The sequence below is a fragment of the Myotis myotis genome, unplaced genomic scaffold (genome assembly GCF_014108235.1).
Source record: "Myotis myotis isolate mMyoMyo1 unplaced genomic scaffold, mMyoMyo1.p scaffold_m19_p_35, whole genome shotgun sequence".
Taxonomy (NCBI): Eukaryota; Metazoa; Chordata; class Mammalia; order Chiroptera; family Vespertilionidae; genus Myotis; species Myotis myotis.
The window spans coordinates 1067125-1088040 of record NW_023416341.1 but is presented as its reverse complement, the minus strand read 5'-3'; the positions used below and the strand labels follow the sequence as shown (position 1 = coordinate 1088040).

The following is a 20916-nucleotide window of genomic DNA, read 5'->3' as shown; positions in this document are numbered from 1 at the left end:
AGGGAATTATATCCAGATTAATTTTTTTTAAACTCTTACAACTAAACAATAAAAAGACAAGTAACCAATTGAAAATATTAAAAGGAAGTGAACTGATATTTCTCCAAAGAACATAGACAAAATGCCAATAAGCACCTGAAAAGATACTCAACATCATTCTCATTAGGATAATGTAAATCAAAACCAAAAAAGAGATGCCACATCACACCCACTAGGATAACTATAATCAAAAAGACAAAATAACAAGTGTTGGCAAGGAGGTAGAGAAATTAGAATCTTTACCCGTTGCTGGAAGGTATGAAAAATGGTGCAGCTACTGTGAAAAACAGTCTGGCAGTTTCTCAAAAGGTATAGAGTTCCCATACAACCCAACTCTTCCATTCCTAGGAATATACCCAAGAGAAATGAAAACATAATTCCACACAAAAACTTGCATGTTCATAGCAACATTATTCATAATAGCAAAAAACTGCAAAGAAGCCAAATGTTCACCAATTGATGAGTGGGTGAATAAAATTTGGTATAATTTCTTTATACAAAGGAATAGTATTCAGTCATAAAAAGGAATGAAGTACTGACACATGAATGAACTTTGAAAAAATACGTAGTGTATGATTTCATTTACATAAATGTCCAGAATAGGCAAATTCATAGAGGCAGGACACAGATTAGGTTGTCTAGGGCTGGGGTAGTTGGAGGTGTGTGACTGCTAATAGATATAGGGTTTCTTTGAGGGTGATAAATGTTCTAAATTTAGGGAAATGGTTGCACAACTCTATGAATATACTAAAACCCACTCAATTGCACACTTTATTTCTCTCCAAATCAATACATGGCTTTTTTAAAAAATATATTTTATGGCTTTTTTACAGAGAAGAAGGGAGAGGGATAGAGAGTTAGAAACATCGATGAGAGAGAAACATCGATCAGCTGCCCCCTGCACACTCCCCACTGGGGATGTGCCCGCAACCAAGGCACATGCCCTTGACCGGAATCGAACCTGGGACCCTTGAGTCCGAAGGCCGACGCTCTATCCGCTGAGCTAAACCGGTCAGGACAATATACATGGCTTTTATTTTATTTTAAAATATCACAAGTAAGCCCTGGCTGGTGTGCTCAGTAGTTAGAGCATTGGCCCGTGCACCAAATGGTCTCAGGTTGGATTCCCAGTCAAGGACACGTACGTATGTGGGTTGCAGGTTTGATCCCCATCCCCGGTCTGGGCTCATGGGGAAGAAAACCAATCGATGTGTCTCTCTCACTTTGATGTTTCTCTCTCTCCCTCTTCCTCTCCCTCCCTCCCTCCCTCCCTTCCACTCTCTCTAAAAATCAATAGAAAAAATATCCTTGATGAGTATTACCAAAATATATATATATATATATATATATATATATATATATATATATATATATACACACACACACACATATCACAAGTAAACCTGAGGAATCACCTAACATCTTGCTGTTCCTATAGCTGGACAACTTAGATCTCATTCAGCAGGCTGCTGAACTGTTCCTTTTTCAGAAACATAGATACCATCTAAAATGTTTCTGATATCCGTGTTTTTAACGGTTGTGGCTTGCTGAATCAAAGCAGCTGAATTTGATACAAGTTCAATGTCATTTCCTTCAAGAATCAACTATCTTTCGGGGACTGAGATACTGAACGAGCAACGCCTGACCTCACCCGAACCCTGCGGATGTTTTTTTCACCCAAGAACTTTCTGATTTCAACAGGAGAACCGTTCTCCTGAACAACAGCATTGGTGGGGAAGTGAGTGCACAGGCCTCATTCTGTACCGGAAGCTCCGTGTAACACCCTGATCATGTTCTGTACGTGACTGCAGGTCGTGTGCTCGGTAGCCGGTTCCTTCTATTTCCCCGCCATTTGTCAACATGGAGCCGCTTCTTTTTCTTCCGGGGAGACTGAGCTCTATACCGATGAGATTGAAGGCCCTCCGCAGGGCGCCTGTGAGGCCCTCCGCAACCGCTGTGCGTCCCTGCAGGGCGACGTCCACATTTTCTGGGATGCCAACAGTCTGACTGCTGACAATGGTCTTCATCCTCGCAGTAGATGTGACAAAAAATACAAAAACCAAAAAAAAATTGAATTGCACACTTTAAATGGGTGCAAATTATATCTCACAAATTATATCTCAATACTGCTGTTTTTAAAATCACCCCACCCACCCCATCCCAGTCTTCCCCAGGAGGTGACTGTAGTTAACTGTCTACTGTGGCTGTTTCCAAATCTTTCTCAAGCATTTCAAATGCATGAGGGTGTAATCACTTGGCTAAGGGATTGCTGAAGTAACCTCTTGCATTAAAGCTGACACAAACATGTATTTTGCAAGGCAGGTTCATGGCTTGAATCTCCCAGGGTGAAGGGTACATGCATTTGAAATGCCTCAGACATTACCAACCAACTCATTGCCCTACACAAGGCTGCATAGCATTGACTTAATTTTTCCCCCAAAATTTCCAAAAAAGGAAAATGGTGTATTATTCTATGTTGCATTTCTTTTCTTAATATATTTTTATTGATTTCAGAGAGGGAGGAAGGAAAGATAGAAACATCAATGATGAGAGACAATCATTGATCAGCTGCCTCCTGCATGCCCCACAATGGGGATTGAGCCCGCAACCTGGCCAGAAATTGAACTGTGACCTCCTGGTTCATAGGTCAATGCTCAACCACAGAGCCACGCTGGCCAAGTGTTGTTGCATTTCTTTAATTATTACTGAGGTGGAGAACTGTATCACTTGATTATTTGCCACTATCTCTGACATGCCTTCTTTTTTTCCTTATGGATTCTTTATTCTTCTTTGATGGTTTGGACGCGTTATCTTCATGTTACAGATTCTGCAAGCCTTTTTCCCAGTCTATTTTGACATTATGTATAATCAAAAGTTTTCTAATTTTTTAAAAAAAATATATTTTATTGATTTTTCACAGAGAGGAAGGGAGAGGGACAGAGAGCCAGAAACATCGATGAGAGAGAAACATTGATCAGCTGCCTCCCGCACACTCCCCCACCGGGGATGTGCCCGCAACCAGGGCACATGCCCCCCGACCGGAATTGAACCTGGGACCCTTCAGTCTGCAGGCCGACGCTCTGTCCACCTAGCCAAACCGGTCAGGGCAAAAGTTTTCTGAGTTCTCACACAGTTCCCAGAAGAGTTCCTAGAATGGAAATAAGGGCACAGCCCTAACCGGTTTGGCTCAGTGGATAGAGCGTCGGCCTGCTGACTCAAGGGTCGAAGGTTTGATTTCAGTCAAGGGCATGTACCTTGGTTGCGGGCACATCCCCAGTAGGGGGTGTGCAGGAGGCAGCTGATCGATGTTTCTCTCTCATCAGTGTTTCTAACTCTCTATCCCTCTCCCTTCCTCTCTGTAAAAAATCAATAAAAATATTTTTAAAAAGAAAAGAAATAAGGGCACAGAAGAAAGAGGTGAGGCTGGGAGAGCTGGACCGATGGGAAAGGGAGAGCCCACTGTCTGGAGAGATGGCAGCTGTGGTAATGGAGGTATCTCCACAAGGGCACCAGGAATCTGCGCATGCCTAGACATAAGGACCGGGCCTCCAGCTCCAGCCTCCTTCCTCCAGCTTCCCTGGACCATGCTGCCACCCCATCAAACAGTCCCATGGCCCCCAAACCTGGAGGAGCGGGTCTGGTGTCCAGGGGCTCGGGGGGGCTGCCTCTGAGCTGGGAGAAGGCCCAGAATTGGAGGAGTCCACCATTCCCCAGCTACCCCTCTGGGCCCACTTCCTGCTAGCAACTTTCACAATAGCGTTCACTGCTTATTTTTCAGGCTGAATGGTTAATCTCTTTTCATCATAGCGCGCATTGGAACCCATGCGAGATGAAAGATCACCAAGGTGCCAGCACACAGGGGTTCAGATACACTGCTTCCCAGGCTGCCCTCACGGGACTCCGGTGCAGGAATGCCCAGGGCTGTACTGTGTAAGCAGAGGTCTGACTCCCACGCCACCCTCACCAGCAGCTTCTCAGTGTCTACATGTGTTGACTTCCTTGGGCTGTTACAGAAATCAGAGCTCCTTGTCACTCCTTGTTCAGTCCAGGCAGGTGCTGGCAGCCAGAGGGCCTCTAAGGTGGGCTGGCCATGCTTTGGGCCTCAGGTTCCCCACCAGTAACAGAGCTGGGAGCAAAGGGTCTGTACATATGGTCTTTTTTTTAACTTTTATTAAATTTATTTGGGTGACATTGGTTGACATGATCATATAGACTTCAGGTGTAGGTTTCTATGCTACAAGATCTATATATTGCACTGTGGGCCCACCACCCAAAGTCCAATCTTCTCCTGTCACCTTATATTACGACCTCTTTCTCCCCCGACCCCCTGTTGGTGCCGTTTTAGCTTGAGGCCCTCACACTGTCCCCTGGACAACCATGTACCCAGGGCCACCCTCCTCTCACTACAAGGTACGCCCTCAAACTCTTCCCTGCGAACACCCCGCAACTCTAAATCCTCATTTTAAATGTAAGTAACTCTTCTGTAACCTACTTTTTTGAAGGTAAATTGATTCTTGGAATCCTAAACTCCTGACCTTCCCTCCCAGCTCAGGTCCCCTAGGCAGGGCCGGGCCTTATCAGTCCTTCCACTCAGTCCGGGCCTGATACAGCTACCACCGTCTGTCAGAGGGCCGGGCGGGGCTCAAAGACCCTATCTTAGACCCACTTCCACACCCCCACCCTCTCTGGTGCAGTGTTCCTGCCCAGGAGGAATCGCTCACCAACAATAGCAGCTACAATAATCTTGAATTCACGGTGCCATTATCCCTCCTAACAGTGAGGTAGAGGCTGTTCTAAACCCCCACCTGAGAGGTTAACACAGTGAAACCGGGACTCACAATGTTAACTAGCCTGCCCAGAGCCACCCAGGGGTCGCTTTCAGGGGAAGGTCTCCACTGAGGGCCCCTCTGAGCTCAGCTCCAGCCACAAAAGTTCAGAACAAGCCTGGGGCTTTGAGTTCTGTCCAGAGACCAGTAGGTCTCAGTGTCCTGGAGCACAGACTTGGGCTCCTTGTGTCTCAGGAAACCAAGGCCCAGAGACAGAACAGACTTGCCCAACCGCCAAAGGGCCAGCAGCCTGCCCACAGCAAACCTAGGCCTCCTCTCCCATCAGGAGTGGCTCCCTCCTCCACTGAAACTTGAACATGTTTCATAACTTTCCCAAGCCTCCATTTCCTTATCTTAAAACATGTCATGGTAATAACATAAAACTTCTCTCACAGAGAGCGTTAAGGGTCAAATACCCAACATGAAGAGTGTTTGGTGCCATGCCTAGGACTTAGAAGGCGCTTGATAAATGTCAGCTAAAACCAGGCAGCAGAGCTTACCTCACAACCACACAAAATCAGTCCAAGGTGGACTGTCATCCAATCAAATGCCCAACAGTAAAGTTCTTAGAATGGTGATATAGACAGTTCTCTACACCTCAGCATTCGGCAGTTTGTTTTTTTAAGTGAGATAAAACCTGCCTGCTCGGCATGTCTTAGTGGTTGAGCGGCGACCTATGAACCAGGAGGTCACAGTTCAATTCCCTGTCAGGGCACAAGCCCAGATTGTGGCTTGATCCCCAGTAGGGGGTGTTCAGGAAGCAGCCAAACAATGATTCTCTCTCATCATTGATGTTTCTATTTTTCTCTCTCTCCTTATCCCTTCCTCTCTGGAATCAATAAAAAAAATTTTTTAATATATATTATTGATTTTTTACAGAGAGGAAGGGAGAGGGATAGAGAGTCAGAAACATCGATGAGAGAGAAACATCGATTAGCTGCCTCCTGCACAACCCCTATTGGAGATGTGCCTGCAACCAAGGTACATGCCCTTGACCGGAATCGAACCTGGGACCCTTGAGTCCGCAGGCCGATGCTCTTTCCACCGAGCCAAACCAGTTAGGGCAATACAAATTTTTTTTAAAAAGAATCAACTAGTGAATGCATAAATAAGTGGGACAGCAAATTGATGTTTCTCTCCCTTCCTCTCCTTCTACCTAAAATCAATTTTAAAAATTATAAACTTCCATTCAACAAAACCAGCATTAAGACAGTGGTGGCAAACTACAGACTTGGGGAAGATATGACACATCAAACTGACAAAGAACTTATATGCAGAGTGAGATTGCAAAGGGGTGGCAGGTGGGAATTGTTTTGACTGATGGAGCCAGTGATTTTGGTGCGAGTTACACAGCTCTACATGTCAAAATTCACAAAGCAGTACACTAAAAAAGTCAGTTTCATTGTATGTTAACATTAAAAGGCATAGTTGCCTCATTGTTAAAATGATGAGATGGTGAGCAATATTGCAATCCTGCCCAGCCAGCGTGGCTCAGTGGTTGAGCACTGACCTATGAACAAGGAGGTCATGGTTTGATTCCCAGTCAGGGCACATGCCCAGGTTGTAGGCTCAATCCCCAGTGTGGGGCATGCAGGAGGCAGCCAAACAATGATTTTCTCTCATCATTGATGTTTCTATCTCTCTATCCATCTCCCTTCCTCTCTGAAGTCAATAAAAATAGTGCAATCCCTAATAGCAGATGATATTAGGATAATTCTCTTTTATTGACCTAGCTTTTCAGGAGACAGACCCAGTCAGTACATCTTTCCTCAGTGCCAGGAGGGTAAAACCATCGCTTTCTCAGAGGAAACCCAAGAATCACAGACCCAAGGGGGAGGGAGCTGGCATGTGGCCCGGGTGATCTAGGCCAGGATCCTACCCAGGAGCCGTGCAGGCAGCACGGGGCATGTGCCAGCCCCAGGAAAGTGTGTTTGGGCCCCTGCTCCTCTGGTTTCCCTCATTTTTTAAGTCTGAAATGGACAAGGACAATGCAGGGCTGGGCTGCAAATGGACTTAGAAGGCACTTGATAAATGTCAGCTAAAGGAGGTCTTGGAGACCTTTCCCTCCTCGAACTCTGACCTCCTGGACTGGCTGGGCCCCTATCTCTGCTGGCCCCTGGTCAGGCTGTGGCCAACGCCCCCGCTAAAACCCAGGAAGGGTGGCAGGGGTGATAACCCCTCACCCCGCCTGTCCCACCAGGCTCCGACTGCCCATTGTCACTGGATCTGATAAGAGACCCCACCCCAAGCCCCCACAGCCTGGCCCCCACATGGACTCCGTGTATATAAGTGGACCCTGGGGGCTGAGCACCACAAAGGCCAGTCCTGATCAGACCCAGCTCCAGCTCCGATACCACCATGTCTCTGACCAGGGCCGAGAGGACCATCATCGTGTCCATGTGGGGCAAGATCGCTGCACAGGCAGATACCATCGGTACCGAGACCCTGGAGAGGTGAGTGCCAGACAGGCCGGGACGGGGCCAGGTAGGGGACAATGTGGGGTTAGTGAGGACAGGGGACAGCGAGGAGGGAACAGTGCGGAGGAGAAAGAGAGGAAGGACCAGGTGTTTGAATAGAGGCAAGTGGGTGGGAAGGGAGCTGAGGACTGTGTTTCTCAATGGGACCCAGCACACAGGTCTCCACAAACATCTGTTGAATGAATGAATGAATGAATGAATGAATGAAAGAATGACTGAGAGATGGGGCAGTGCTATACTGGAGCCTGGGGCAACAGGATCCAATACTGATTCTGTCTTTATTTAAAATTATAGTTTTTTTGTTCAACATGAATTTTTGCATTGATATTTATGTTTTAAATATTGCTTTGAAGTATGACTTATCCTGATGGCTGGATTTTCTGGCGCCGCTTAAGTTTTACTCTCAAGGCAAGGGTCCTGCTGGCCTCACCAAAGTCCTGCTCTCCTCCCGCCCCGCAGGCTCTTCGCCAGCTACCCCCAGACCAAGACCTACTTCCCACACTTCGACCTGCACCCCGGCTCTGCGCACCTGCGCTCCCACGGCTCCAAGGTGGTGGCCGCAGTGGGCGACGCGGTCAAGCACATTGACGACATCGCCAGCGCCCTGTCCAAGCTGAGCGAGCTGCACGCCTACATTCTGCGCGTGGACCCTGTCAACTTCAAGGTGAGCGCGGGGGTGGGGTCCTGGCTGATCAGGACAGAGGCTGGGTCGGAGTCTAGGAGGGAAAGATCTCCAAGAAAGGGGCTCCATTCCCCCACCCTAAGGCCCCCTCCAGCCCCGCGCTGAGCAGCCCTCCCCCGCCAGCTCCTGTCCCACTGCCTGCTGGTCACGGTGGCCTCGCACTTCCCCGCGGACTTCACGGCCGACGCCCACGCCGCCTGGGACAAGTTCCTGTCCGTTGTGTCCAGCGTCCTGACCGAGAAATACCGCTGAGCGCAGCCGAGGGACCCCAGAGGACAGGCTGCGACCCCTCCACTGCTCTATGGGGCCTCCCCCATCCCCCTCCTTCTGGGTGACTCGCCAATAAAGGAATGAACGTACTCCTCGCCTCCGTGGTCACTGGGGTCCCTGAGGGGGGGTGGGCGGGAGAGGTGGAAGGGTGGACCTCAGGGTCACCGGGAGGGCTGCAGGAATCCTTTGCACTGACCCAGGGTCTCTCAGAGGGCAAAGGTCAGCATCCTAAGAATGAAGGGCACTTGAGATTGGGCGGGTGGCGGAAAGGGCACCTCAGTACTTACTCAGTGCTGGAGCCCACCTGGCCCTCACGTCTCTCCCCCGGGGCCACTGGTCACCCTTTCTTCTTCCTCTGAAGTTTTTACTATTTCCTCGCTTATGAACCAGGAAGAAAGGAGCAATGCGGTGTTCATTCATTCATTCACTCATTCATTCACCACCCCTTCATTCGCTAGCCCATTGCTTCTTCCATCAACACACATTTATTGGCATCAAAGACGCCCAAGCATTTTTCTAGACCAGCAATTTTCAACCGGTGTGCGCAACAGTTTTAACACACGCAGGACCTGTTGAGTCAGGGGCACTGGCCTCTTTTCCCTTAGACTGTCAAATTAAAAAATGACAACAGCCCTGGCCGGTTTGGCTCAGTGGATGGAACGTCGGCCTGCGGACTCAAGGGTCGCGGGTTCGATTCCGGTCAAGGGCATGTACCTTGGCTGCGGGCACATCCCCAGTGGGGGGTGTTCAGGAGGCAGCTAATCGATGCTTCTCTCTCATCGATGTTTCTGACTCTCTATCCCTCTCCCTTCCTCTCTGTAAGAAATCAATAAAATATATTTTTAAAAAAATGACAACAGCCAACGCAACAATAGCCATCCAGTGTGAATGAATCAAAATTATACCCTTTTTGTCAGATCAGCAAAAAAAATTTTTTTTTTCGTGTGCTGCAGAATTTTAGTAATTAGTTTACGTGTGCCATGAGGTGAAAAGGTTGAAAATCATAGTTCTAGGCTATGAATACAGCAGCTAAAATCAGCAAAGCTCCCTGCCCCGTGGAGCTGACAATCTAATGGAGGATACAGACATGATATCTAGTCAGATCACAGTTCACTGAAATAAAAAAGGAAGAGATGCCTGGCCAGTGTGGCTCACAGGTTGAGGGTTGACCTATGAACCAAGAGGTCACAGTTTGATACCCAGTCAGGGCACATTCCTGGGTTTGGGCTCAATTCCCAGTGTGGGGCATGCAGGAGGCAGCTGATCAATTCTCTCTCATCATTGATGTTTCTATCTCTCTCTCCCTCTCCCTTCCTCTCTGAAATCAATAAAAATATATTTAAAAAAAAAATAATCTATGGAAGGATAAACTAGAAATGATTACAAATGATTGCCCCAGTGGGAATGGAGAAGTAGGATTGGGAGGGGGGAGGTCCTAGATAGTTTTAATATTTGAATCAGGTAAATATTTTACATCATCAAAAATGTAATTAAACGGGGGGGGGGGGTGAGTGCATGAGTGGGGGGAGGGGGAGGGGATATCGTGGGGATAAGGACACATATGTAATATCTTAATCAATAAAAAATATATTTTAAAAAATGTAATTAAAAAGAGCAAAAAATGAGAACACCAAAATTGAAAACCAACTTAAATGAACCTCTGTAAGAATATAGTAATATAATCATCAGAAGAATTATTACAAATGACTTCTGAACACAGTACCTTGGCTGTGACCAAAAGAACAGCAAAAAAAAATCCTAACATTCACTCAGTAGTTTATTGGTCATAATAACACAGGTATTGTAATTTCATAAACTTTTATTTGAAATATTTTCAAAATATCAAAAAAAACTGCAAGAATAAGGCAAAGATGGAGAAATGGGGACTGCTGGTTGTTACAGGGTTTTTTGAGGGGTGATGAAAATATTCTAAAATTGATTGTATTGCCCTGACTGGTTTGGCTCAGTGGATAGAGCGGCAGCCTGCAGACTGAAGGGTCCCAGGTTCGATTCCGGCCAAGGGCATGTACCTTGATTGAGGGCACATCCCCAGTAGGGAGTGTGCAGGAGGCAGCTGATCGATGTTTCTCTCTCGTTGATGTTTCTAACTCTCTATCCCTCTCCCTTCCTCTCTGTAAAAAATCAATAAAATATATTTTTAAAAAATAAAATAAAATAAAATTGATTGTATTGATGGTTGGACATACTGCGAATATATTAAACCCATTGAATTGTATGCTTTAAGTGGGTGAATTGTATGGTATGTGAGTTATTTCTCAATACATTTGTAAAATAAAATAAGACAAAACATTCCCTAACACTCTTCATTGAGATTCCTGATTTTAACATTTGCCTTCACCGTGTCTCTCTTTCTGAGCCATTTGAGTGTAGGATGCAGACATGATTTCTCTTTAATACCCTTAAATATCTTGTGTATTTCCTAAAGCCAACAAGATCACTTGCCTGTATAGCCTGAAAACAACCACCAGAATCAGGAGATCACACTGAGCCAAACCCATCGCTGCACAGACCCCACGCACATGTCCTCCCGGTCACAGCCTTTACCGCCCAGGATCACACTTTGCATTCAGTCTTTCCTTGAACAACTTTAATAATTTTGAAGAGTACATGCCACTTACTTTGTAGAATGTCCCTCTGTTTGAGTTTTCCTGCGGTGTCCTCATGAAGAGATTCAGGTGATGCATTTTGGGCGGGAACATCACAGAAGTGACACCGTGTCCATGCCGATGCCTCCCATCGGCACATGCTGTTGGCTGTCTCTTTACTGGTCATATTCACTTTGACCAGTTGAAATGGTGTCTGCCAGGTTTCTCCACTGCAGAGTTCATTAATAAGTATTTTATGCTTTTTCATTGATAAATAATACATTTTTACAGGTGAAGCTTTGAGACTGTGCATACATCCTATTCTTTTTATTGAATTTATTGGGGTGACATTGGTTAATAAAATTATGTAAGTTTCAGGAGCACAATTCTATAAAACATCATCTTATATTGTGTTTTGTGTTCACCACATGTCAATCAAGGACAAGTCCAGTATCCTTTCATCACCATTTATTCCCTTTATACCCTCCTCCACCTCCCTTCACCCCCTTTTCCCTCTGGGAATCACCATACTGTTGTTGTCTGTGCCTATGAGTTTGGTTTTCTGGTTTTGTTTTTTCTTCATTCCTTCACCTTTTTCACTCCGCCCTCTGACAGCTGTCAGTCTGTTCTCTATGAATCTGTTTCTGTTTTGTGTGTTATTTTATTTTGTTCATTAGATTCCACATATGAGTGAAATCATATGGTGCGTAACTTTCTCTGACCGGATTATTTCACTAAGCATAATGCTCTCCGGGTCCATCTATACTGCGGCACAGGGTAAGAGTTCCTTCTTTTTATGGCTGAGTAATTGTCCACTGTGTAAATGCACCACAGCTTTTTTATCCACTCCTCTACTGATGGGCGCTTGGGCTGCTTCCAGATCTTGGCTGTTGTAAATAACGCTGCAATAGGGATGCATATATCCTTTCGAATTAGTGTTTCAGGTTTCTTCAGATACCATCTGTTCTTTATATAATTTCACCCACTGGTCTTAGCATCCATGAATGGTTCTTGCCTACATCAATTGCTACCGTGATGATTGTCCAGTGCAATTCTCCATCATCTTTTCTGTACTTATTAGTAGGCATTCTACTGAAAGGAAAAGCTTTTCCTTCTCCATTTTTAATTTATATCATATTAACTCAGTTCCCATTTTATTCAGTGGGTTATAATCTATTACCAATCATTCTTTATTTTGATCCTAAAACTGTCCCAGATTTGGACAGTGGGAGTCCCTTCAAACGGCTACTCTGTGTCCTCTGACATATCCCCATCGTCCTTGAGTACTTTCTTAGTTTCTTCTGTAAGAAGTTCTAGTCCCCTCTTGTACTTTCCCTGCACCCGCATGAAATTAGCCATTTCTCCACATAGTTCCGTTTCCTCCTAGCGGAGAATGATGTCTGCAAAGCAAGAGCTGGGAGCGGGGTGTGTTCATTGCTATCGGAATGTTATTCCTGCGAGTCGTCTCAGTGGACAGAACTAGGAGATATATTTTCACACACACATACACGTCAGTAAATATACACACTTGTATCTATCCTGTATATGCTAAGTATATTAGAAACCGTGACCTCATACCAGTATCTCTAATTACAGTCCAGTGTCACATGGCTTGTCCTTGTCTTGTCCCTTTCCGTGTTCATGCCCTCCGTCTGCGATAGTGAGAAACCCGGCTCCCCTTGTTCTCCAAACACCTCCCTATTTGCTCAGCTCCCTCACATATTACCAACATCCCAGTGGAGCCAACTTTGCTTTCATCATTTTGAAACTATGCTAAGAGATGCAAATATAAAACCCATGAAAAAGTATATGATTTAAAACGTCTTTAATTTAAAAAACATATCATATCATTGTAAACAAATGTTGTGAAGGTCAGTGAAGACAGGGGACAGTGCGGAGGCGTCAGTGAGTTCCGAGGTTGTCTGGGGAGGGTCAGTGAGTTGGGGAAGATGAATTGCACAGACATCTGACCCCGGCTCACTGGGGCCTGCGCAGGACAGGCACCTGGAGGAGCATGAAGTTTCTTCTGAGGCCTGACTGCCTCTGAGGCAGTCAGGTTACGACCAGCACTGACATTGGGGACTCTGACCCTGAGGAAACCGTGGTCAGAGGAGGGTTCTCTGAAGAGCCTTCCGGGTGCCACTGGAGAGTTTATTTCTGGCAGAAGGTGAAGTGGGAAGCCTGGTAAGGGACGGAAGGAGGCCCCTCTGGTCACAGGAGGTGAAAGGGGCTGGATGCCATGGCAGGGGGAGTGGAAGGGCGGGCAGTGCAGACCCAGCTGTGTGGCGGCCCGCTCCCAAGGGGTCCCGCAGGGTAGAGGTGGCGTGGGATGAAATACAAGAGTCCGGGGTTAGGAGGACTGGCACAAGGCACCAGCACCAGCAACTTTATTCTTTACACACATTGTTTTATAACTAAGCTGTGGCTGGTCATGCTTCATGGATCACTGCTAGGGCTTGGCCTGTCATAGGGAAGTAGCAGATCCTTACAGGCTGGGCAAGACTGGGCAAGCTTTGTCTAGATCTATCTATGTTTACTATGACAATCAGGTTATGTTAGCTTAACTGCACTTTTTCCCTTTACTACTTTTAGCCACAGAGGTCGTGCCTCGGTCAAGCCTTGTCTAGTTCCGCTTTGCTGCAAACTCTAATTAGGCCTTTCCTGAGCTTCGGCCTTAAAACCTTCCAGGATCAACATAGGGTAGAGTCCAGGGCTTTGCCATGTCCTCTGGTCAGCTTAGACTTTGCCAGCAGCATGACGGTCCCCACATCTCCCCCTTCTTTGTTTTTTAGTCGAAGCTCATGGATGGAGGTCTGGATAGCTCGCAAGCTGGCTCCGAGGATTCGGATGCCGACTGGTAAGAAATAAAGAATAATTAATATTACGCTAATTGTCATTGCAGCACTCCATAGCATAGACAAACTATGAAAATGAGAAAACCACCCTTCGAGGGTGTCAAAGATTTGTTTGGCCACCTCTGAGGGTGGAAGCAAAGGAGACTCAGAATTAGATATAGCCATAATTTCCTCATGTAATTTTAAAGTTATACAATCAATCATTGTTGCTAAGTGCAGTTACTAAAACATAAGTGAATTATATAAAACTATAATTAATCAATAATGTCCCGTTACCAAGGTATTTATTAATCAATTTTGCCCCGTTGCTCTAGCTACTAATATAAACTTGCCCCATTTCCTAGTTCAAATCCTGATGTTATAGCAGAAGAGATAATTACCATAGTAGACATAATAAAAGCTATTAAGGAATATACAGAGGAATAGTGGGTACATTCCAGGTGAGGGTCTCGTTAAACAATGCTTGAAAACGAGAGTCCCCTAAATGTCCATTGGGCCTCACCCAAGTGCCTTGAGGATAGTCTGAGTCGTTTGTAGTCAAAGGAGGATCAGGATTAGTCCAAGTCTGCAGAATGAAGGTTGGTGGATTAATCATATGAGTCCACTGAACCTCAGCCAAAGTCACTGGCAAGAGTCCCGTCAAGGCGATCAAAGCCAAAATTAACTCCTAGGAAGAGTTCGAGTGAATGCTTTGAGCTTCCGCATCCAGCCTCTTCAAAGAGCCCCAGGTGAGGAGGGGCCATCTCCGCCTGAAGGGTCTGCCAAGGACGCCTCCACTGGAGCGTGTTCTGCCTCTTCCTCAGAGATCCGATTGTAAACTCGGGCACTGGGGTCTGCATCTGGAGCTTAAGCACAAGTATACCCTCTTCCCCAAGTTAGCAACTCCATACTGTTAGGATCTTCTATTTTACTGAGGCAGCCCGATGGGCTCCCGTGGTCCATTGTCGATCTGCAGCAGACAAACCCTGCGCGTCCAGATTCAAAAAAATTTAAAGTAAATAGTGAATGTTGTAATATTTGGTGAGGAGAGTACGGACCCCCTAGCTCCCCCTTCTTTGTTTTTTAGATCTGATTTTTCAGGAAATGATGTGCCCTTTTAACTATGCTTTGTCCTTGGGGATTATAGGGGATTCTAGTAATATGAGTGAAGAATTTACTTTACTAGGATTTAATTGCTTATAAAGATACTGGCTTCTTATGGTAGGTATCTTTATTAATAAAGTTAGTAAATTTAGTAAAGTTTTATGTCTGATTTACGAGGTGTAAATACTGCCTATCTCTAGCCTAATTTAAAATGTGCCGTAACCGGTTTGGCTCAGTGGATAGAGCATCGGCCTGCAGACTGAAAGGTCCCAGGTTCGATTCCGGTCAAGGGCATGTACCTTGGTTGCGGGCACATCCCCAGTAGGAGGTGTGCAGGAGGCGGCTGATCAATGTTTCTCTCTCATCGATGTTTCTAACTCTATCTCTCTCCCTTCCTCTCTGTAAAAAATCAATAAAATATATATTTAAAATGTAGTAGCAAGGAGCTTTTGTTATTTTAAATTATATCTTAAAATTTATTGCTGTATTTTAAGAAATTTTAAATAAAATAACTTATTTTGCCCTTTCTTAGAGGCAAAAACTTAAAATATATATTTATTAATTTTTTATTTAATAAAGCTTTTTATGTGATTTTAAGTATATTAAATTGGCTTTATTAAAAAATTCTTTAAGAGAATAAACTTTTGAAAACATTTCAGGGCCCATGAAATGTCCTAAAGTCATTCCTTGGTTATAGTTTTGAAATCTAACTTGAAAGACTATTAAATATATATGTGTATATATGATTTAAAGATTATATATTTTTATAATTATTAAGAGATATTAATTATTACATTTGGCTTACTGGCCTGTACTATTTGATTAATTTCCTTTTAATATTTCTCATCTTCTTCTTATAATTCCTTATTCTTAAAAACTTCAATCCTTTACAGCTAGTATTTCTTAGATTAAGAGCAGGTGCTTCCTTCCTTATGCGATTTTTAATATTTCTCTTCTTCTTTTCTGGCTTAAGAGATGGTTGATTATGGTCATGCCTGGGATCTAAACAATCCCGTATTAAATTCCATAAGAAAAATGTATCAACCGGTGTCTGAGTGGGAGTTGCAGAATGGAAATCACATAACCTTTGTCCGACCTTCTGCCAAACTCCTATATTTACCGTCCCTTCCTCAGGGAATGACGGGCAGATTTCCTGCACAAAATTTTAAAAACGCTCTAGCTGTGAAGTTGTGACATGAGCCCCTCTTGCCTGCAGCATGTTCTTTAACATCTGCGCATATAGAGAGCACTCTTTGGTCTCTAATTGCCCCATGTTTTACTCCTAATGAATACAAATTCCCCAAAACTTACTATTACTTGACTCGGCCAACTATGACTCCGGGGTCCTCACGAAGCCCACCTTCAAGTCCCTGTTCGGGCGCCAATTGTGGCGGCCCGCTCCCAAGGGGTAGAGGTGGCGTGGGATGAAATACAAGAGTCCGGGGTTAGGAGGACTGGCACAAGGCACCAGCACCAGCAACTTTATTCTTTACACACATTGTTTTATAACTAAGCTGTGGCTGGTCATGCTTCATGGATCACTGCTAGGGCTTGGCCTGTCATAGGGAAGTAGCAGATCCTTACAGGCCGGGCAAGACTGGGCAAGCTTTGTCTAGATCTATCTATGTTTACTATGACAATCAGGTTATGTTAGCTTAACTGCACTTTTTCCCTTTACTACTTTTAGCCACAGAGGTCGTGCCTCGGTCAAGCCTTGTCTAGTTCCGCTTTGCTGCAAACTCTATTTAAGCCTTTCCTGAGCTTCGACCTTAAAACCTTCCAGGATCGACATAGGGTAGAATCCAGGGCTTTTGCCATGTCCTCTGGTCAGCTTAGACTTTGCCAGCAGCATGACAGTCCCCAACACAGCTGGAAGCCAGGAGACCAGGCAGGAGCTGCTGTGGTGGGAACAGGCCAGGTGGGGTAGTGGGAGGGTATGCGGGGCCTCCAGGTAAGGAGGGTGGAGCTTGGGTGGGAGACTTCAGGCTGGGGGAGAAGTGGGACCTGCCACGCTTGCAAGGCCTGTGGCAGGGTGAAACTTGGATTCTTCCAGTTCAGAGAAGAGGGGAGGGATGGTGGAGAGGTGGCAGCCCCTCTTCCTGAGCTCACGTCCCGCCCCCCATCCGCAGGCTCTTCGCCAGCTACCCCCAGACCAAGACCTACTTCCCACACTTGGACCTGCACCCGGCTCTGCGCACCTGCGCTCCCACGGCTCCAAGGTGGTGGCCGCAGTGGGCGACGCGGTCAAGAACATTGACATCGCCAGCGCCCTGTCCAAGCTGAGCGAGCTGCACGCCTACATTCTGCGCGTGGACCCTGTCAACTTCAAGGTGAGCGCGGGGGTGGGGTCCTGGCTGGTCAGGACAGAGGCCAGGCCGGGATGCGAGGAGGGAAAGATCTCCAAGAAAAGGGCTCCATTCCCCCACCCTAAGGCCCCCTCCAGCCGCGCGCTGAGCAGCCCTCCCCCGCCAGCTCCTGGCCCACTGCCTGCTGATCACGGTGGCCTCGCACTTACCCGCGGACTCGGACTTCACGGCCGACACCTACGCCGCCTGGGACAAGTTCCTGTCCCTTGTGTCCAGCGTCCTGAGCGAGAAATACCGCTGAGCGCAGCCCCAGAGGACAGGCTGCGACCTCTGCTTGACCTCTGAGCCCGCCCACTGCTCCTCCCTTAATTCCCCAATAAACCGCTGAGGATGGAATGAGCCGGTCCTGTGTCCTCGGTACAGGGGGGAGGAGGAAACAAAGTGAGGGTAGTTCACTCCGGGGCTGGCGGCCACTCTCGGCGCGTTTGGGGGCGGCCCCTGCGCCTACGGACCCCCGGGGCGCAGGCGGGGGAGAGCCCCGCAGCCGCGGGCACGCCCCGCTGTTTGCTCTGGTCTTTACCAACCGCGCAAAGATGGGGCTTCCCTCCGCCGGCGTGTGGGTTGTGTGGGGAGGACTCGAAGGTCTTTTCTTCAACACCTGTCCTACCTCCCGTGCTGCCCGCCGGGACCCCTGATGCGGCTCCCTTCCAGGCCCCTCGGGGAAAAGGGGGTTCCCTGCCCCGCGCTCTTTCTCCTGACCCCTCCGCGGACTCCCTTCTGGCGCTCGCAGCCGGAACTTGGCCCGCAGGGAAGGCACTGCAGATCCCGCTAAAGTCTGCGTTACAGCCAAGGCCCCCGCGCTCAGCGACGCCAGCGCGTCACCCTGGGACCGCCGAGGCCGCGGCCTGAGGCCGAGGGTGCCCGCCTGCCCGCGGCGCTGGGGCGCACAACAGCGGGCGGGGCGCCCTGCGGTGGAGGAGGGCGGGTGCTGCTATAAGGAGCCCGGGCGGCGGCCGGCGCCCCCAGAGCGCGCCTCGCCGGCACCATGCTCAGCGCTCAGGAGCGCGCACACATCGCGCAGGTCTGGGACCTGATCGCAGGACACGAAGCGCCGTTCGGGGCGGAGCTGCTACTCAGGTGGGTGGGGGGGAGTCTCCAGGACGCAGGGAAGTGGAGTCAGGGGTGTCAGGCCTAAGACGGGCGCGGGGGAGGCCGGGAGGGGGGCGGGGTCTCCAGGGGTCTGGGCGGTGCAGGAGCTGCAGGATCCCACGCTGCCCGCTCTCCCACTGACCTGCTCCCGCAGGCTCTTTACCGTGTACCCCAGCACCAAGCTCTACTTCACGCACCTGGGCGCCTTCCCCGACGAGGTGCAACTGCTGAGCCACGGACGACAAATGCTGGAGGCGGTGGGCGTGGCGGCGCAGCACGTGGACAACCTGCGCGCGGTCCTGAGCCCGCTCGCGGACCTGCACGCGCACGTACTCCGCGTGGACCCCGCCAACTTCCCAGTGAGGCAGCCCGGGCCGCACGGGGGTTCGCGTGAAGCTGAGGATTGGGGGGTTCCTGAAGGAACTGGGGGGGCACCCTTTCACCCGCCCCCCCTTCTCCCGCAGCTGCTGATCCAGTGTTTCCAGGTGGTGCTGGCCTCCCACCTACAGGACGAGTTCACGGTGGAGATGCAGGCGGCGTGGGATAAGTTCTTGACGGGCGTGGCCATCGTGCTAACGGAGAAGTACCGCTGAGCCCTGTGTCCCACTTGTCAATAAACAGGCCTCAAAAGGCGGGACCGTGCGCACGCGTAGTCTTTGGGTCTTTGGGCCGACGTTTGGTGCTGGGCCGAGAGGCTCGGGTCCGCGAGGAGCCTCTGGAGCCTTAGGAAACTACTCGAAGCTTTGCCGACCAGGGAACGCCCGGGAGCGACCCTGGGAGCTCTCCAGACTTGGAATGAGGGCGGTTCCGGGCTGACAATCCCCGGTCTGAACAGGATATTCATTCGACGGTGTGAACAAAAGAGTTGCCCTCCAGTGGCGGGGGTGGGGGGCAGAGTGGGTGCTGGAACGGGGGCGGGGGGGGGGGTCCTCTAAGGTTTCAGCGCGCATCCGACACCGGAGCCAAATCATACGGTTCGCAAAGCACATCGCATTCACTCATCCATTTATCCCCCCTGCACCCCCACTTCGCACTGGGAGCTGCCGGCATAAATCTCAGCCTCCTTTGCAGAAAGATGTAGGCACCAGGCACAGGGGCCAAGTTATTGTCTGAGGTCAAACAGAATGCGGGGCCCCTCTTGGACCCTCCTCTCTGTTCCTTTCCGCTTCCTTCCACATTCCCACCATCACCCCCCCCCCCCCCCCATCTGCAGCAACCCTCGCCCTGGGCCAGGCTAGCTCCTTTCTCTGAATGCCCTGGATTAGGGATGAGAGTTCGGAGGAACTCCTATCCGCCACAACCTGGCAGACAGAGCAGGTTTCCAACCAGGTCACACCAGCAAGCTGTGATCTCAGCTGAATGCACCTGGATGGGGGGGACACACAACCTTGCTTGACTTTGCAATAATATTTGAGAACATAATACAGGGTCAGTGTCTGGCAGGACTATGGCAGCCCAACCTCCACCCCACATCCCAGCCCCAGCATCTCAGTCTCTAAGGGTTTTCTGGACAAGGCCACCTCCCAACCCCTCACCTCAATCTCTATTCCTGTTGATTGGGGCAGAAATCTTAACTTTCCACCATAACCTTGGCGGACAAGAAACCAGCAGCTGGGAGCGGACTCTGGTGCTCTGCAGACTCTGAATGAGGACTGGCCAGATCTGTATAGACGGTGGGGATGGGACAGGACCCCCAGCAGAGCGGTGGGGGCCCAAGTCTGAGAGGGATGCTGGACACTAGCCCTGACGATGGCTCAGCCGAGTTCCCCTGCTGACCGGGAGGCCTGCCGACCCCTGGGAGCAGGAGGGTGTGGAGGATTCACCCTATATTATCCTTTATTGTTGGGGTGGGGAACCTCCAGCCCAGGGGCAGTATAAGACCCTCGAAATCATTTGGTTTGGCCCTGCCAAGGCATCAGGGGTGAGTTCATTAAATGTTTGACCAAATATACCAGACTAATTTTTTTAATATATATTTGTTGACTTTAGAGATGAAGGGAGAGGGAGAGGTAGACACATCAGTGATGAAAATCACTGATCCTCTGCCTCCTGCACATTCCCCACTGGGGATCCAGCCTGCAACTCAGGCATGTGCCCTTGACTGGAATCAAACTTGGGACCTTTCAGCCTGCAGGTCAACACTCTATCCACTGAGCCAAACCAGCGAGGGCCAGACTAATTTTAATGTGATAATTTTGGATGGCCAGCCAATGATGTTATAAATACCCAAAAGGCCCTTGGCAGAAAATAGGTTCCCCACCCCAAGCTGTTGGTACTGGGCAAAGTCTGGTTGGAAGGCAGCATGTTTCAATTCAGAAAAATTGGGCTCCCCTCCAGGACAGGCAGACAGGCACCTGGAGGCTCACCCGGCCCGGCCACACGCGGGTGCACGGGGATTGGGCGGCTCCGAGCCCGTGTGGGAACCGGAGCTCTGGCGCGGCAGTAGAGGGACCCTGGAGAGCTGCAACTCAGCCCGCGGGGGACCCAGAGGGCGAGGGGGACTTGGAAGCGCCGCCGGCTGTCTCTCTCCGGACGGTGCCCTCGGCCCCACCTCCTGCGATCGCGTCAGCCAATGAGCGCGGCCGCGGCGGGCGTGCCCCCCGCGCCCCGGGCATAAAAGTTC

The 20916-nt window shown here is 48.8% G+C and overlaps 3 protein-coding genes across 3 annotated transcripts; all 3 read left to right on the top strand.

Annotated features, from left to right (window-relative positions):
- The first annotated feature begins 7205 nt into the window (after positions 1 to 7205).
- On the top strand, positions 7206 to 8276 carry LOC118652895 (hemoglobin subunit zeta). The gene is made up of 3 exons (XM_036303140.1): positions 7206 to 7318; positions 7802 to 8006; positions 8148 to 8276. The coding sequence occupies exons 1-3, from the start codon at positions 7224 to 7226 to the stop codon at positions 8274 to 8276; spliced, it is 429 nt and encodes a 142-aa protein (XP_036159033.1). The 5' UTR covers positions 7206 to 7223.
- Positions 8277 to 16623: 8347 nt separating this feature from the next.
- On the top strand, positions 16624 to 17813 carry LOC118652914 (hemoglobin subunit zeta-like). The gene is made up of 3 exons (XM_036303178.1): positions 16624 to 16756; positions 16968 to 17168; positions 17311 to 17813. The coding sequence occupies exons 1-3, from the start codon at positions 16655 to 16657 to the stop codon at positions 17443 to 17445; spliced, it is 438 nt and encodes a 145-aa protein (XP_036159071.1). The 5' UTR covers positions 16624 to 16654; the 3' UTR covers positions 17446 to 17813.
- Positions 17814 to 18145: 332 nt separating this feature from the next.
- HBM (hemoglobin subunit mu) lies at positions 18146 to 18935 on the top strand. The gene is made up of 3 exons (XM_036303179.1): positions 18146 to 18281; positions 18448 to 18652; positions 18758 to 18935. The coding sequence occupies exons 1-3, from the start codon at positions 18190 to 18192 to the stop codon at positions 18884 to 18886; spliced, it is 426 nt and encodes a 141-aa protein (XP_036159072.1). The 5' UTR covers positions 18146 to 18189; the 3' UTR covers positions 18887 to 18935.
- The last annotated feature ends 1981 nt before the right edge of the window (positions 18936 to 20916 follow it).

What these genes read in the sequence shown, in the direction of transcription:
- LOC118652895 (XM_036303140.1), top strand. Translation starts at nt 7,224, where the DNA reads ATGTCTCTGACCAGGGCCGAGAGGACCATCATCGTGTCCATGTGGGGC. An exon ending in GGTACCGAGACCCTGGAGAG is followed by an intron (nt 7,319 to 7,801) that starts GTGAGTGCCAGA and finishes CCCGCCCCGCAG; the next exon opens with GCTCTTCGCCAGCTACCCCC. An exon ending in TGGACCCTGTCAACTTCAAG is followed by an intron (nt 8,007 to 8,147) that starts GTGAGCGCGGGG and finishes CTCCCCCGCCAG; the next exon opens with CTCCTGTCCCACTGCCTGCT.
- LOC118652914 (XM_036303178.1), top strand. Translation starts at nt 16,655, where the DNA reads ATGTCCTCTGGTCAGCTTAGACTTTGCCAGCAGCATGACAGTCCCCAA. An exon ending in CTGTGGTGGGAACAGGCCAG is followed by an intron (nt 16,757 to 16,967) that starts GTGGGGTAGTGG and finishes CCCCATCCGCAG; the next exon opens with GCTCTTCGCCAGCTACCCCC. An exon ending in TGGACCCTGTCAACTTCAAG is followed by an intron (nt 17,169 to 17,310) that starts GTGAGCGCGGGG and finishes CTCCCCCGCCAG; the next exon opens with CTCCTGGCCCACTGCCTGCT.
- HBM (XM_036303179.1), top strand. Translation starts at nt 18,190, where the DNA reads ATGCTCAGCGCTCAGGAGCGCGCACACATCGCGCAGGTCTGGGACCTG. An exon ending in GGGGCGGAGCTGCTACTCAG is followed by an intron (nt 18,282 to 18,447) that starts GTGGGTGGGGGG and finishes CTGCTCCCGCAG; the next exon opens with GCTCTTTACCGTGTACCCCA. An exon ending in TGGACCCCGCCAACTTCCCA is followed by an intron (nt 18,653 to 18,757) that starts GTGAGGCAGCCC and finishes CTTCTCCCGCAG; the next exon opens with CTGCTGATCCAGTGTTTCCA.